At 51.7% G+C, this 17732-nt stretch overlaps 1 protein-coding gene across 8 annotated transcripts in view; it reads right to left on the bottom strand.

Moving 5' to 3' along the window:
• Positions 1 to 17732, bottom strand: part of CTNNBIP1 (catenin beta interacting protein 1) — a 49499-nt gene that overhangs the window by 19109 nt on the left and 12658 nt on the right. For 4 of the 8 annotated variants that reach the window (XM_070260974.1, XM_070260977.1, XM_023635829.2 and 1 more), the window contains 3 exons: positions 7284 to 7368; positions 2422 to 2540; positions 1702 to 1792 (listed from right to left, as the gene is read on the bottom strand). In XM_070260974.1, coding sequence (XP_070117075.1) covers positions 1702 to 1792; positions 2422 to 2517 — 187 coding nt within the window. In that variant the 5' untranslated portion in view covers positions 2518 to 2540; positions 7284 to 7368. Of the gene's footprint in view, positions 1 to 1701; positions 1793 to 2421; positions 2541 to 7283; positions 8999 to 17732 lie in introns of all 8 variants that reach the window. The other 4 variants (XM_070260973.1, XM_070260976.1, XM_023635830.2 and 1 more) reach the window with 2 other exon arrangements.

Here is a 17732-nt window from a genome sequence, read left to right as displayed (position 1 = left end):
GCTCATTTTTATTCTCAACTTTTGGTTTAGCTAGGTGAAATAAAAACGGTTCTCTTAAAAACACTTTCTAAACTTCCCCTTATTACAAAAGAAATGTTTTACAAAAATGTGTGACTTGGAAAGTCAAAGTCCCTTATATAGCTCAATCCTCTATCAAAATTTCCTATTAACAGCCTGGTGTATATTCCTTAGCTTTTTTTTTCTATACTCGTATGTGAGTGTTTGTGTGTGTGTGGGGTGTATGTGTTGTTGCTTTCTATAGTGACATACAATTCTACAACTTATGATTTTTCCATTAAAAGCATTCTGCTAGAGGAATTCTTACCATGCCGGTCCAAATTCAGGTTAACTCAGTGACACAAAACCAGGGTGGGAGAGAAGATGATGGCCCAGGGACTCAGAAGCCTGAGGGTTTCAGGTAGATACAGTTCAGAAGCCAGGGGAGAGGGACTCATGCTAGAAATCCCATCAGCCCTGGAAGAGAAAAGATCTCTCTGGGAAAAAATCTCCCAGGGGTGGGGTGGAGGCAGACTCCACCCCCTTATCTCCTCCCCAGCCACTGGCCGACAGCACATTCGGTACAGAACAGGATGAGTACAGTCCAGGCAGCTGTTCACAGTGAGCAGCTCTCCCAGGGAGCTGCCTGGCCACTGGGACATCCTGTAAATTTCTGCTGAGTTAGGTGCACAGGCTGGGTCACACCCAGCGTCAGAGCTCAGGAACCTGGGCCTGTGCCAGGGCAGAGCCCTGCCACATCCAGGAAAACAAGGGCAGCTTCAAGACAAGCAGCCCCATGTGCCAGACCTGCTCTCCTCCTCGACCTCATGGATCACAAACACAGCCCTCAGCACTCTCCTTTTGGGACCACTCATACCAGACACGCCACAGGCTGCACTATTTTATGGCCAACAATTCCAACTAAGCATAAACTAAAAGGAAAGGACTAGATGGAGATGCTGGTCAGGATACCAGGCTGCAGGGTCAGTATAAGCCTTCCAGAAAGGGGAAGCCCCATAAGTGCCCAGCAGCCTCCTGCTGCTCTAGGACAGACGGTGACTTGTTGCTTCTGAACCCCAGTGTCCTTGCCTATTAAGTGGAAGTAATACAAACAGTAGCTACCTACGATTTCATGAAGTGATGTGTGCACTTAGCAGGCACCTGCTGGACAGCAGACACTCAAATGCTGCCCACTGCTGTTATCATGATTGGCTGAAGGCACCCAGGAAAGAAATAACTCCCGCGTGCAAATGGAGACCTCCAGGGCCCTTGGGGCCTCCCCTCTAGGCACAACTAGGAACACATTGGCCCCAGTGTAGCCAGAGCCAAGGCCAGGTCCTAGCACACAAGGGTGGTTTCACTGTCCTTGGACAGGGTGCTCGGTGGGCAGAGGTCAAGCCAGAGGAAATGCAACAACCAGAGCCTCTGCAGTTACAGGGGGCCCAGACACCTATCTTTCTAGCCTTCCTCAGGCCAAGAAAGGGATCCCACCACTACCAGATTGGGTCCTTGGCTCCCACCTGGGCAAGGAGATGGGCCAGGCTGGAGGCTCCTGTTTAGATGCTGCTGCCACCTGGGGCTCAGCTCTGTGGATGGGAGGGAGCTGCAGCCCCTCCTTGTCTGCCCCGGAGCTACGCTTCCTAAAGGAACCACAACTTGGTGCCCTGGGAGTGGCATGGCTGGCCGCCCTGGCCCTTGACTCACCCTGGTCGATAGAGTGCTGCGGCAGCTGGCTGAGCTGGCTGTTGACTACCCCCGCGTAGGTGCGCAGGAACTCCTCCTCGCTGGCCGTCAGCTGCAAGGGTGAGAGAGCTGCAGGTGAGGGGTGCATGCACCGGCTTCCGGAAGGTACTTCCTCCTTTGCTCCCCAAGCCTCTATTCCTGAGATTTGACCTTTCTGTTTCCAGAGCGAGCATCTCCTCCTGCCCACTTCCTCCCCCCGTGAAACTTGGTCCATGGGCCCACAGGCCTCGGCACTGGGATCAGATCTGAGGCTGGATTCTAGTGCAGTGCAGGGCCAGCAGGAAGACAGGCCCTGCTCGGCGAGCACCCCCCTTTCTGAGAAAAGCCCCCACACATCTGCTGCCCTCTCGGTGCCTATCCTGCCCAGTGCCCCTCGGACGCCTCCTGGGGAGAAGACTCTCAGGGGTGGGAGAGGGGAGGAAGGGAGGGCCAGAGCCTTTAGAACTCTCACCCACCTGGCCCAAACTCAGATGGGGGTGGGAAGACTGAGCCCACGGGGGTGGAAGAACTGGACATGCTGGGCTCTGTGCCACATGAATTAGCTACAGAGCCAAACCACAGGCCCAGCATCCCCCTCCCCAGACCACGGCTGCTACAGGAGGTGGCTACAGCCCCTCTGCTCTGCCTGCATCAGGCACCTTCCCTGGGGTGCCTGCTGCTCAACACCCCAAAGGCACTCACGTTTGATCCCATCTTCCTCAGCATGAGCAGCACTCGGACCTTCTGCTGAATGTACATTTCCTCCGGACTCTTTCCGGGAGCACCCTCGCGGTTCATCCCCTGGCCAGCTCTGGGGACTCCTGCAGAGTGAGGAGAAGCACCGAAGTGGGGGGGTGTCAGGATGAGACATACCCAGATACAGACAAGGTGCGTGGCAGGAGTTGTCAGGCAGCCCACAACGCTTCAGGGTCTTGTTTCTGAGAGCCCAGAGCAGGTGGCGAGTTGCACGTTCCTCCCTCACCCCCACTGGCCCCAGCCAGCCTGACTAGGCGGCTATATCCTAGAGCAGGCACTGGCGACCAGCACCCTCTGCTGTCAGGCCCAGGGGGACTGAGCTGACCCAGACTTCCGGTCAGCTCTACCTTCCTGCCACCCCCTCAGCAAGGCTCCTGTTATGAGTCACAGCGCATGTGCTGCATGAAGCCCAAAGTGTCCCAGGTTTTCAAAGCAAGCAACTTCCACAAGGAGCAAAAGTGACAGGATCAGAGGCAGCTGGCTGGGGCCTTTGGCTGGAGAAACCAGGAATCAGTACCCAGCCCCCAAACACCAAGACAGCTCCTTCTGCAAAAGCCCCTGACAAGTTCAAGAGGCCAGCTCTTGGGCTGGGTTCCAAGGAGTCCCTCGATGGGGAGAGGAGGAGCCAGGGCTGTGGGGCACAGGCACCCACCCAGGCTCACTGCCGTCACCCTCACAGGCCCACCCCACCTGTCCAAGGGCAGCTCCTGCAGGCAGCAGCTATGTCCAGGTGCAGCAGGGACCGGATCTGCAGAAAGGTCCCAGGAGAGAAGCCCCAGGTTTCCTCTCTCCAGGAGGAGCTGGTGGAGAGGCAGCTGGGTGTGGAGGGGTTTGGGTTACACACTTGTAACTCCTGGATGAGTCAGAAATAACGCAGCAGCTGGTGGGGGTGGAGCCTCAGCAACCCCGGTGCCAAGGAGCTGCACTCGGAGGACCAAGGGAATTGGGCTGGTGTGCCAAGGACTCTCCTCACACTGTCCATCCCTCAGGGGCCAGCAAGCCCTGGACCAGTGGGCTCTCCCAGGCAGGGCTGCTCTCCATGTAAAGGGTGCACTCAGAAATGCACCAGAGCTGGGGCAGCAGCCTCCCTGGAGGTCCCCGTCAACTGCTCAGTCCCCATAACCTAATAGGAGATCTTGCCCTAAAAGGCCACACAATAGGCTAAAAAGCTGGCAAATTGGGGCTTACACTGCAGCTGTACGCTTGATGTGGCACACTCTCCTCTCAGGGCCTTCCTTTCCGCCAGTAAGGCCCCAGGCTCCCTATCCTACTGTCTGCCCCCTGCCACCTCTGGGCTCAGAAAAGGGCCTAAGGAACAACTGGTAGCCCGGAAAGAGGGGACAACCCCAACTTCCTAGCACAGCTGAGTGGGAAAGCTCAGGTCTGGGGTATCACTTCTCCTCACGTTGACCCCTCCTCACTTTCTTCAACTTCACCACCCCACACAAGTAGCCAGAATGATTAAAAAAAAAAAACCAGAACTGATGACATCACTCCCACTCCTACCTACCTCAGAATACATCGTACAGTCCTTGCCAGGACCCCACACCGGCAGCCTACTCCCTCTCCGCCCTCCTCCCCTTGCTGCTCTGCCTTCCTGGCCCCCAGTCTGTTTCTAGAACAGGCCAAGAAGCTCCTTCCCCCAGCGGCCTTTGCACTGGTGTCCTTTTCACCTTTCTCACTTAGACGCCTTCCCAGGGAATCCTTTCCTGACAGCATAAACGAGGCAGGTTCTGGGCCCCACCCCAGACCCTCTCGGTCACACAGACCTGTCTCGCCTCAGTTTTCTGAAAGCATCTGGTCGGCGCACTTGCTTCTTGTCTCTCCCCTGGCTGCCTGGAAGGCCAGGGCCACATCTGTTTCACTCACCCTGTCTCCCCACAGCCAAACACCACGCCTGGCGGGCACTTAACAAATGCAGCCTGATGGCTGGATGGAATATCGAGGCAGCCTGAGATGTCCAGGCTCCCCCAACCCTGACAACATCCACATCAATTTAGGGCCAAATGTCATCGTGTTGAAAGAGACCAAAGTATCAATACGGTCTCCATCACCAAATTTAGCTTTTCCAAAGGACTCTCATTCCCGAGTAATTTGAGTGCCTTGGGTTCTCACGTTCTCCAGAGGAAATCTGAAATTCCCCGTAAGGCCTTCAAACTGGGAGTTAGGGCTTCTAGGAGTAAAAATCATCCAATTCTGTCCTGTGTCCAAGGATTCTCTCCTCGTGAAAGACAGCACGGGAGACAAGTGACTGGCCACTAGGTGTCACCACACACAAAAGAACCAGAGTTCAGTGCTGCCCGACTCCACTTGTCCCCAGCAGGCCCATCAAGTTCAAGCCCGCATTCTGATCATACTGTCACAAACCACACGCCAGTCCTGCGCCCCAGCGCAAGATCTATTCACTCACTCAGGGGCCCAGCTCTACCCAGGCAAGGACACGTATCTGGTCTTGCTGCGCATCCCAGGACCTAGGGTCCTGGCTTCACAGTGGGTGGGAACCCCTTCCTCGCCGTCCTTTCCTGACAAGCCAGGCTTCCTCCAACAGAAATGCGGACTCAGAAACAACAGGAGAGAGAGACAGACAGACAGAGAGATTTTGTGTGTGTGTGTGTGTGTGTGTGTGAATCATCTCACATGAGGTCTATTTTACAGAATTTTGCTCTGTTGAACGTTCCTATGCTCAGCACCCTGTAGAGACTGGTGTCATTCCATCATTCCCCGCCATTGTAGCCTCACTATTCCCGGTGACCTCCCACACTCACGCTGTGATTATTAGGGGGCACTCAGGCAGCCCAGCCATGGGCCTATGGTGTGGTCATTGGTTTCTGAAAGGCTCTTTGGGGCTGGGTTACTCCCACTTTAGCACACTTCCCTGGCAGACATGGTTTCTCAAACTGTGTTTTCTGGCTTTGGGGAAGACTCCTGTCATTTCTAAAAATTCTCGTCTTCTAGCATCCTTCAAGCTCTATCCTGAGCTGATTTCATCCTGCTGCCTGACAGTGGGAACACTGAGGGCTAGATCTGGGGTAGAACGTGGCCATGAGCACACACTCCCGCCTTCACACTCCAATCCTAATGGATGAGAACGTCATGACTGGGTTACATAATTCCGTCCTAAACAGAATCTACATCACAGGTGTCCATGTGAAGAAAATTAATAATTGAAGAGCATAAATCATAATCAACCCAAACAACACAGACATTTCAGTCACTGGTGTGCCACAGGCATATTAAAGTGTATTTGGGTTTGGTGCCTATCCAAGCAAACATGTATTAAATTTTCATCACAATTCTGACAAGCATCAGATCAACTTCGTTTGAGAATTGTTATTCTCTCCTGTAGGGATCAAGAACTGGTCTCCATTAAAATATGTTTCAGTCACATAAGTCCAAACTGGAACTAATTTAGACACACTAAGTATTCATTCAGTCCTCAGTTGTAAGAACCAAAAGTAACGATGCTTCTCAATTATGGTCTCCCCACAAGCCCCATAAACATCCCATCACCAAAATGGTGATGCTTCCATTCTAAATCCTAAGAAAACCTCTGTGTTAACTGCCCAAGTCAGAGACAGACTGCTCCCTCTCTTAAGATATAACATTCTGGAAGCTAACTAGGGAAAGGCATAAATGAGCCCCAAAATGGAAGATAACAGGCAACTATCAACTGTCCAAAGGAATGAGAAGGGGAGAGGCCTGTGGCTATACATTATGCTGTAGACATCCATGTGCTTTGCGAAAAGTGGGTGTGATTCCAGAAAGTCACATCAGATTGGGACAAATGCAACTGAGAGAAACCAAGGTACATACATTCACTGTAGACACACAGATGCACCCCGCCCCCCCCCCCCCCCCGCATTGGCTCTGAGCCTGCATCTTTGCTGAAAGACGCTTGGCTGGTGAAGGACAGTGAGGAAGGGGCTCCCAACCACTGGGAAGGATCGTACAAAGTGACAAATGTGGCCCGTCACCTGAGAGGCCACACTGCGTTCTCCGGGAGACATCTGAGGTCATATGTAAGATACCATGCTCCTGCCAGGCTCTGCAGGGACCTAATCTCTACCAGCACATGATCTCCAGCTTTGAAGCAGTTGATTTCACTCTAGAAGAATCGGGAGGCAGTGCAAGAGGGACCCGGAGAGCAGGACTGCTGAGTGTTACATGCAGCCATCAGACTTTCTGATAAACAGCTCTGAAAGCTAGCCTCCCTTCCAGAGGCACGAGTGGCCCTGAATACAAATAGCCACCTGCACTCATTTTTATTTATAAACTTGAGGCTAATGCTGTTTGAACACCCACGTTTATATACATTGGAATACACATTTATAGCCAGGGTGGTCTTGCACCTGCTTGGAAAATACTGAGTAATCTCAGGCTGGGCCAGACAGCAGGGAGCCCTTTGGACGTACCACCCCTCTGCCCCATGGGTCCCAGCACTTGTCTTCTGTCCATTTTTTAAGAAATTGTGATATATTTTAAATGCTACATTAAAAAATGTACATTTACATTTGTACAATGTTTACATTGCACAAAAATCACAATGTCGATTGTACGATTCATAGAACTTACATAAAATACTAATTCAGAGACTGCACACATCTTAACAGACTAAAAGAGATCAGTAGTACCACAAAATTCGCTGTAGGAACCCACACGGCTGAAGAAATGAGCACTATTCGGGATGCTGGAGAAAGGAAATGAGATGAGCTAACTTCACAGTCGGCCCTGGAGCCTGTCCCCAAGGTCCCCTCCCCAACAGCGTTCTATGGCCACATTACCAGAAGTCCTTCCCCAGGGGCCCTTACCTGCTTCTGGAAATTAACTTCAGGCAAACAGGTGCTCAACTGTGACAGACGGGCTGTGGTCAGGGAGAAATAGGAAGGTGCGGCCCTGTGGAAACACAGACACGGGTCATGGGAGGAGCCAGGAGGGGCCCAAAGGCTGCCAGAGTGGAACCTGGAGCACACGCCCCATGCTGACAGATACAGGACTGCTGGCGGGAAGCTCATGGCAATCGGTCTGCCGCAGTCCAGAAATACCTGTGTGTCTGGCCAGCCCAGGGAACTCGCACCAACACCTCTGGGACGAGGTGCTGACTCAGCTATGCTCGCCTGTCATTTCCGGCCAAAGCAGGTCAAGCACACACTCTCCTCCACCCCTTGGGTTAGTCACCAAATCCAACTGAAAGCTGCGCTCAGAGACGTTGAGGACCGGAGTGAATCACTCCGGGACAGCTGATGGGCAAGTCCTGCACCTGCATGAGAAGGCGTTCCACCCACCAAACAGGGCCTGACGAGACAGGCACAGGTACCGGGGTGTCCACCTCCTCCGTGCTCAGACGCGCATTGTGTTTGTTGTGTGCTAGGTGAACAGCTGTGGTTGTGTATGTAAACATTAACATACACACACACAAAACAGATACCGATAATTTACAACCTGCTAGCCTGCCCACATGTCTGCTTGCCCCAAACACACTCTTCCAGGAATCAGAGAACACTGTCTTCCTTTCTTTTGCCTCTCACATGCAACCTCATGGCTCAGGTCCTCTGCACGTTAACCTGGCAGGAGTATGATGGCAGACGGCTGGGAGGCACAGAGAGAAGTAGGCGGGGGCCCCACCCACCCATGCAGCCTGGCCATCTCGTCCACTGCTGTGCACAGACCTCGGGACACCTGGTTTAAAGGTGGATGCCTAGCTCTCAGTCTTGCGGTGAGGACAGAGGTCTGAGGAGAATACTTTGAGAAACCTGTTCTGAGGGAGGTGCAGGACCAAGGGGAGCTTGGAAACCTCTCTGTCTTCAGTGATTTCTACAAAGAAAGCTGCTTGCTCACCCCAGGGGCTGAGGAAAATGTGTTTTACAGGGAAACTGAGATTCCAAAAGCCTCTCCGACAGGTGGCCCTACGGCCCACTCCAACCTCTGGGTCTCTTTGTGTGTACCCCTTCCACCAGCGGATGGCCCTGGGATGGAAGAGCCGTCACCCACCACTGCCACCCCCTCCACCCTCAGACTATCCCTACAGGAACAGACATTTATAGCAATTAATTGCTCTTTTATTCCTCTACATATCAAAGCACCAAAATGCCAAGGAACCCTGGGGGAACTTTCCACCAAGTCCTCACATTCCTTCAAAAAGAGATGAAAAGAGACAACGTTCTCCCACTTCTGAGGGGCTTTAATTTCTTCAACTACCACAACAGCCAATTAGCCTCCTACTGTCTACAGGGCTCGGATCCTTCCAAGAAGCAGAGAGGAACTTTGTATTCATGACCGTAAGAGAAGACTTCAAAGCGATGCTGTGGTGTTTCCGATGGGCCCCAGGGACTCATGGCCAACTGTGCTACTTGCCATTTACAATCAGGTCAATGTCACCAATTTTCAGAGGAGGAAACTGAGGCTCAAAGTCCCTGGGGGTAAGCATGCTGCAGGAGCTGGATTCTGTTCTTGGTTCTGCTCTGTCGCGCATTGGCCGTACAACCTGAGGTTGGTCACTGCCCTTCTGGGCCCTTCATTTCACCATCTGTAAAAAGGAAATCACGATCTACCATATTTCCCTTGGTGGATACAAGACCAGGGCTGGCTTCAGGAGCATGAGGCCTGGGAGCTGAGAAGGGCTCCATTCACGGTTTAACGCTCTGCTGTCGCCATCTTGAAATTAAAAAAAATTTTTTCTTTTTTTAAGATTGGCACCTGAGCTAACATCTGTTGCCAATCTTTTTTTTTCCCCTTTCTTCTTCTCCCCAAAGTCCCCCAGTACACAGCTGCATACTCCAACTGTGAGTTCCTCTGGTTGTGCTACATGGGACGCTGCCCCAGCATGGCCTCACGAGTGGTGCCATGTCTGCGCCCAGGATCCGAACCGGCGAAACCCTAGGTTGCCAAAGTGGAGCACGTGCACTTAACCACTCGGCCACAGGGCGGCCCCTGAAATTCTTTTTTTTTTTTTTGGAGGAAGATTAGCCCTGAGCTAACATCTGCTGCCAATCCTCCTCTTTTTGCTGAGGAAGACTGGCCCTGAGCTAACATCCGTGCCCATCTTCCTCCACTTTATATGTGGGATGCCTACCACAGCATGGCTTGCCAAGCAGTGCCATATCTGCACCCAGGCTCCAAACCAGTGAACCCTGGGCTGTTGAAGTGGAATGTGCGCACTTAACCACTGCCACCGGGACGGCCCCTGAAACTCTTCATAATTGTCGAATAAGGGGCCCTGCACTGGACCTCCCAAATTACATAGGCAGTCTGGAATGAGAAAAAGGAGGTCTCAAGGTGCCTCTCAAAGTGCCAAGGGCCCCATAACCTTAAGCAGACACTGCATGGTTTTAAGAAGGATATACTAGAATCTTTCTAGTTGTACACAGCCCCATGTCAGGCTTAGGAGCGGGAGATACAAAAGCAGGGCTATGACACTGAGCCTGCCTTTCAGGAGGTGAGCAAATGGCTGAGGAAACCACACTATACAAGGCAAATGGAAAACAACACAGCAATACGTGACAATGAGGAAAAAGATCTGTCAGGTTAAGACACAAACACTTCCAGAATGCCAACCACATGTAATGTACCATGCCCAGCACCTCCCCCTGTGTAGCTCAGAGGAAGGAGGAAAAAGACCCAGGGCCTTGAGCCGGTGTAAGAAGCGGCAGAGTAAGAGGAAGCATTTGTCTTAAAGGATGACAGGAGTTTGCTGGCAGAGAAGCGAAAGGGCACTGCAGGCACAGGGAACAGACATTCTCTGAACAAACAACTACTGAGCATCTATTATATGCCAGGACCTGTGCTGGGCCTTGAGGATACACAGGTGAGCCAAACAGCCACGGTGTGCTTGTGACGAAGGGCTCCACTCAGCAGGGAACAGAGATGCTAATCAAGTCACATCCAGGTAAATGCATCCTCAGACACGCTGATAAATGACTCCAAGGGTAAATGCAAGGTGCCCTGAGACACACAGAGCAGGAAGCCTGACCAAGCCCTGGGGGAAGGCATCCCCAGGAAGAGACTTCTGAGCTGTTACCTGAAGGATGAGGAGACGCTGGGCAGGACCACTTCTTTGCTCAGGGGTACACTTGTGTAAAGGTCCTAAAGCAAGAAGAGATTGGGTCTTTGGAAAAACTGGAGAAGGAGGTGTGGCTGAGGCCTTGGGAACAAGGTGAACGGGCTCAAGGCGAGCCAGCGCAGGGCCAGGTGCGTCTCTAAGAGAGGTGAGGGCAGGTGTTCAACACTGGGGAGTCACGGAGAGTGTGAGCTTTACAAGATCACTGTGGCTTTAGTGCGGAGAAAAGACTGGGGCAGAGCCGAGGGGAGGTCTCCTCAGGACCAGGTGAGAGCCGGGCTTTTGTCAGGAGCGACGGAGAAGGGATGGTAAGGATGGGAGGGTGTGGGACACTTCGGCAGATGGAACTGCAGGATGGGAGCAGTGTGAGAGCCTGGACTGCCACTGTGGCTGCAGGAAGGGGTGTGGGGAGGCCTGGCTTGAGCTCCCCGGTCTGTCGATGAAGCCCCCGAGGACACGCTGAACAGCTCGATGGGACTCCACAGGCCATGGAGAAGCCCGCAAGGGCTGGAAAGCAGAGTGGATTCATCCTTCAGACAGTCGGTACCACCGTGAATATGTGCTAAGTGTTCTGGAGGCAGAGTCAAAACGTGGTGACCGACCAGATCTGGGAACTATCTAGGGCACTTTTGGGAGCCACTGTGCATTGGGATGGGGTGTGGGGGGTGCACTTTGGGAATAAGGAGCAACATGAGTGAAGGTGAACAACTGGCATCCTGGCAATGCCACTTATCAGCCGTGTAGCCTCGGGGAACACATTCATTCATTCAATCAACAAATTTATTGAGCACCTATTATGTATGGGGATACATTACTGAAGAAACAGTCAAAAATCCCTATGCACATTCTCGTGAGAGGGGAGAACAGACAAAATAAAATAAACAAAAATTAATCAATGGGTACACAGTGTGATATGGAAGAGGTGATAGGTGCTATGATAAGAAACCAAGCCGAGTGAGGGAGAACAGGAGTGTGAGGTGGTCAGGTGGGCCTTCCTGAGCAAAGACATGAAGAGGTGAGGAGTGAGCCATGGGAAGCCTGGAGCAGAGCTGAACCGAGGCCCTGGAGTCCAGGGGTGTGGGGCGCTTGTTGGAGGAACAGCAAGAAAGGTCCCGGATGGGGCAGGAAGGAAGCAGCGAGGGAGGAGGGGGAGCAGGGGAATGGACCACCAGTGAGAACGCAGCTTTGGCCTGTCAGGAAGGGTAGCCATTGTGAGGCTGCGATCAGAGGCATGGCTTGGTCTGACTTGGGTTTTAGCAGGGCCACCCTGACTCAGAAACAGAGAAGAGATTGAGGGGAGAGAGTGGAAGTGGGGGGACCAGTAAGGAGGCTGTGGTAGGAATCCAGGCAAAAGGGAGGCAGTGGCAGTGGGATGCAGAGTGGGCAGGACACCAGGAGGGCCAGCAGGCATGGTGTGGGGTGTGAGAGAAGGGGCGCATGATGGTGAGTCCCAGGTTTTGGGGCTGAGCAACTGAAAGTGGGTGTTCCTATCAACCAAGATGGGGGAGACACAAGCGAGCAGTTTGAGAAAGACAAGGAGCTGAATTTCAGACAGCATAGAGCCTTTCCCATCTCTAAGCCTCAGTTTCCTTACCTGTAGAATGGGGGTGACAATGGCACCTGCCTCAAGTGCTGGCTGTGAAGATTAACTGACATAACACATCAAGAAAGCACTAGGCATAGTGCCTGGCACATAGCAAGCACTCAGTAGATATTAGTTACTCTTACTAATGATAAGATCAGCAGGTGATAGACAATGTAAGTAAATTATACTTTTGCTCCAGGATGAGAGGTGGGAGTAAAATTAAACAATTAAGAATTCTCAGGTTTGGGCCAGCCTGGTGGTGCAGTGGTTAAGTTCGCATGTTCTGCTTCGGCTGCCCGGAGTTCGCCTGTTTGGATCCTGGGTGTGGACATGGCACCGCTTGGCAAGCCATGCTGGGGTAGGCATCCACATAGAAAGTAGAGGAAGATGGGTATGGATGTTAGCTCAGGGCCAGTCTTCCTCAGCAAAAAGAGGAGGATTGGTGGCAGATGTTAGTTCAGGGCTAATCTTCCTCAAAAAAAAAAAAAAAAGAAAGAAAGAATTCTCAGGTTTAAAATACCCTACCTTCCTTTTCTTCCTTCTTCCCTCCCAGTTCACCTATCAGCCCCAAACTGGCTCAAAGGAATGATAAGGGGTGAAGAGCTATGCGGCGGGGAGAACAAGACCTCACTTCCTGTTCCACATGCGGCCCCAAAACATCGGGGATGCTTTAAAGCAGGGTTTCTCAACCTTGACACTATTGACATCTTGGACCGGATGATCCTTTGCGGTGTGGACTGTCCTGCAGTGTAGGATGTTTAGCAGCATCCCTGGGCTCTACCCAGTAGATGCCAGTAGCACCTCCCCCTTGGTTGTGACAGCCAAGAATGTCTCCAGATGTTGCCATGTGTCCCCTGGGGGGCAAAGTCACCCGATTAACGCTGCTTTAAAGAAACAGCTGACACATAGTCTGGCTTACTATTGGCCAGGTGCTATTCGTAACCATTCACGTATATGAATCATTCAGTCTTCACAGCAAACATCCCTAAAAGGTTTTACAAATGAGGACATGGAAACACAGAGAGGTAAGGTGCTCAGCCAGCTAGTCCATCCTACTCTGTACTGGGGCAGGATTTGAACCCAGATTGTCCGGGCTCTTACCCCGATGCTATACTGCTCTCCAATATACAAGTAAATGGATAAAAGTGCGCTCAGAGCCAGGCAGAGGCAGGGAGGCCTGAGGCCTGATCTGCGGTCCCACACTGGGCAGCACCTCACGTCCTCCAGCAACATCAGAACTGGAGCACCAGGGAGAATTTCCACAAGCTCCACTCTCAGTAAGTAAACTGCAACCTCCTAGACGCTAGGGCCTCATGAGCAACCACCTTCATTAATAAATCCCGCCTCTCAGTCCAGAGCCAGGCTCGGCATTCTTGAACCACGATCCACCAGCAGGAGCAAGACAGGTCTAGTGACGGCTGTGCGAGCCAGGGAGTTTGCAAGACGGGCGCCATTCTTAGGGGATGAGCCTGGGATAAGGAATTTGTCCTGAGGTCACCAACCCAAATTCAAACCTGATTCAAAGCTCCTTCCTGCTCTGTGAAGCCAGGTGACATTGCAGAACAACAAGGATAATTGTTGTTGTTGCTAGAGCATTTTCTAAGGGCCAGGGACAACATCAGTCATGGTCAGCATATTGTCTCATTTGAATCCTCACAATAAGCCTGCAAAGTAGGAATTATTTCCATTTTATGATGAGACAACTGAGGCTCAGAGAAGGTAAGTAACCTGCTCAAGGCCACGGAGCTAATACGTGACATAGCCTGGATTTGAAGTCGTGCTTTCTCTCCATCCTATTAGCTCCTTCTGGCTCAGAAGCTGATAGAAGCATTAGACATTTTAACTAAAATTAAAATGAAAATCCTCTTTATAGGAAAAAAGAAAGCTAGAGACCCAAACTACTGTCAATCAGAAAGTAAGATAAGGCAGCGTAACAACTAAATACAGTGAATGGTCCTTGATGGGATCCGGGGAGGAGAGAGGGGAAGGAGTCAGGCCATTACTGGGCAATTAGAGAGAATCTAATAGGGAGATAACAGTATCCCATCCGTGTTGTATGTGTTGATTGTGATGATTATGTCATGGTTATGTCGGAAAACATCCTGGTTCTTAAAAGATACAGGCTGAAGTATTTGAGGGTGAAATGTCTCAATGCTTGCAACTTACTCTCAAATGGTTCAGGAAAAAAAGTGTGTGTGTGTCTACGTGTGTATGTGTGTGCACGCGCATGCACAGAGAGAGAGAATGCATGAGCAAATACAGCAAAATGTTAACATTGGTGAATCGAGGTGAAGGCTTAGTGGTGTTCACTGTACTATTACTCTTCTGTAGATTTGAAATAAAATTTAAAAGTTGAGAAAACATTAAAAAGTCACTGGGAAATGGGGATGGAGAGAGGCCTGCAGGTGCTCTCCAAAGGCCCCCCAACACGTGTGGAATTGTCTGTAACCCATCCTGATTGCCCCACATCAGCCAGCGCCGGCCCTCTTTGAGCGAGGAGCAGCTATGAAGCCAGAATACAGACAGGCCCTCCTCCTCTCTGGCCACAGGTCTGCTGGCACAGGAGTGATCCTGGAACTCTCAACAATTACCCTCTGAACACCCCCTAGCTCAGAGCTGCCACATGCCCCTTCGAAGCAGTGCAGCACATTTTGTTCCAGGTATGAACCACTCGGATGAAGGCCCTTCAGTGAAGGTTCTCACAGCATTAAAATCAAACCCACCTGACCTGATTCAAAACAGCCCAACAACCAGAGTGCGGCTGCTCTGCCCAGCTGTCCTGATGACCAAAGGACAGGCATCAACACAGAAAACTGCAGTCAGGCTGGGAAGGGGGCGCCTGGAAGCACCAGGAGGGCCTCGGGGGTGCATCCTCCTTTCTGTGGTGTGACTCCCCCTCAGAGCAAGCCCCACAGGGCACTCTTGCACATGGCACCTGCAGGCATGTCACAGAAACCAAAGGGCTCCAGGACAGGCACAGACGTGCCCAGAGCCAGCTCCCTCAGGACCTGCACACTGGATAGGAAGCAAGAAGAAAGGGCTCCCTCCACTGAGATCTCGTGCAGGGGCAGGTGGTCAGATCAGCTGTCCACCGCATTCCCTGCACAGCGGTGGTTCTCAATTGGTGGTATCTCGCAATGTCTGGAGACATTTTAGATTGTCATAACTGGGAGGATGCTACTGGGTAGGGGCCAGGGATGTTGCTAAACATCCTATGATACACAGAACAGACTCCACAACAAGGAGTCGTCTGGCTCCCATGTCCATAGCACCGAAGGTGAGGGTCGCCTCAGAGTTACCAGTTGCACCAGGCTCCTTCAACACCTCTGGGCCTTTGCATCTGCTGTTCCCTCAGCCTAGAATTCCCTTCTCTCCTTACTGTTCACTGTTCTATTGTTACCTTCTCTCTTGAAGCCTGTGTTTGCACACCCGCCCAAATGTCCCCCAATCACAGCACTGCCCCAACACTGCACCTGGGTGTCTGTGTGATGTTTCCACCTCCAAACTGGAAGCTCTCAGAGGGCAGGCCCCAGGGTGGCTGTAGGGCCCTCATAGGCCCCAGGAAGCCTTATTCTCAGAGACATATTAAAATGGACCCACATCTCTCATTAAGTAGAATTCTCATAGAACTCATAAGCATAGAGAGAGGTGATATAGTTTTTTCACGACTCCAATATTTTTGTGGACCCTCAAAAAGCTCGTAGGTCATAGGCTCTGTGCTGAAGAATCTGGATGGATAAAGCAGCGCTGCCCGTCACATCTGGTGCTCCATAAAGGGTTAAGTGAATGAACAGGTTTGAGGAGCCTGTGTTAGATTCATTTGGGAACCACGAAGGAAGCCCCCAGCCCCAGAATGTCCTCCCCTCAGGGAATCTAAGACAAGGAATGGAAGGAGTCTGAATGTATACATTATATAATGTTGATGTAACTGGATTGGTATAAGGCATCTATTTAGAACTTCTGGTTAAAAAAATTTATCCTGTGATTTTGGCCTGATTGGTTACCCAGATCTCGCTGTCTCTTCAAGTCCCAAAAGGGGTGAAACCCACCTTTTCACAGCTAAGAAAGAGTACCTGGCAGGCCTGCTCTGCCAGCCTCTTGCGGTTCAGGAACAATGCAAACAGGAAGGGAACGTGGAGCCGGAGGAAGTTTCCCCGGCTGCATGGGGACACTCCCCATCCTGGGCTGTTGTCAGCTCTGTAGTTCTGACCACGGGACACGCAGGTGGTGGTTTTATCTCCACCGGGTAGGGGAACAAGGACAGAAGGAAAGAAAGGCATCTTTTGACCTAATTTAAAAAAGAGATTATTTTTCCTTCCCAGAGAACAGCTGGAACCCTGAAACCCAGCCAAGCCAGAGCCTGAGACCTGAAATCAGGAACCAGCCCCTACAGAATCCCGCTCCGGATCTTCCTCTGATTCAGTCTAACTCGTGACCTTCGGCCTCTGGCAGGTTGCAGGGGTGTGGGTGATGCAGACTCCAGAGCCCTTGACTATTTATAAGTGGATGTAAAGGCTGGAACTCTCAGCTGTCAAGTGGGTGCAAGCACCCCCCGACTCCTGGTCTCCCAGGCTGGACGACCTTCACCTGAGCACCCGGCACTGTCAAGAGCCCACCTGAGCAAGCTGGTGGCAGAAGGACCCTTCTTCTCTCCTGTGACTTAGATCAACATCTGAGATGCCTCCAGCAGGCTGACGACGCCCCTACCCCCACCAATGGAAAACTCAACTTGCATTGCTGGTCAGTTTTCTTAGGAACAGAACTGAAGTCAACTTCAGGCTGGAAGGACCAGTTCCAAGCCTAATAATCCCAGGGAAGGAGCCTGGCCAGGAGGTTCCACAGACCTTGGGTCACCTCCAGAGAAGGAGGCCAGAATGGAAATTTCAACCCATGGAAGCTCCATCAACCCCACTGCCACAGCTATGTCAACTCTTGCAGGGTCACCATTTAAAATTTTAATTAAATTGGGAAATTTAAAAGTTGTTTTTAAAGAGAAAGGGGGAAAACTGACACAGTGCTATTTATTTTTCAGGAGCTGCACAAGGTCCCTTCACTCAGAGCCATATGGATATGTTCATGCCACCCTCACTCTTGCAGGGACAAGCCTTGCTCTCAGAGGCAGGCCCAAGCAGGGCCCGGCCCAGCCCTCCCAGTGCCCAGCAGAGGTTGGCCTGCTCAAGAATCACCTCCCTCTCCAGCTCTTCTCCCTTTGCCCCACTCTCCCTCCATCCCTTCCTCATCAGAGTCTCCTATAACTGGTTTGAATAAATAAGTGTTCTGAACACGGTTCACTGCATCCCTTCAGAATCCTAGGACCAGGAAGGCCTACAGCTTCCTGTTAGAGAATTAAGTCGTTAAACTAAGTGGGTCACCTGCAGGGTGAGGGCTCACTCCCTCAGTTGTACCCCTACAGGTGGCAGGCTGGCAGCCTCTTGGCCTCCAGAGCCAGTCCCCTCCTCATTGCCCAGCTCTGGGGATGTCTATCCTCAGGATCTAGCTGAGAGGCTCTGGGCGTGGGCTCCTTGGTGAAACTTCTTTCTCTAGACTCTCTCTTTTTTTGTGTGTGAGGAAGATTGGCCCTGAGCTAACACCCGTTGCCAATCTTCCTTTTTTTTTTCA

The sequence above is a fragment of the Equus caballus genome, chromosome 2 (genome assembly GCF_041296265.1).
Source record: "Equus caballus isolate H_3958 breed thoroughbred chromosome 2, TB-T2T, whole genome shotgun sequence".
Lineage (NCBI taxonomy): Eukaryota > Metazoa > Chordata > Mammalia > Perissodactyla > Equidae > Equus > Equus caballus.
Note: the sequence above shows the minus strand (reverse complement) of the source record. Positions and strands in the feature narration are given on the sequence as shown.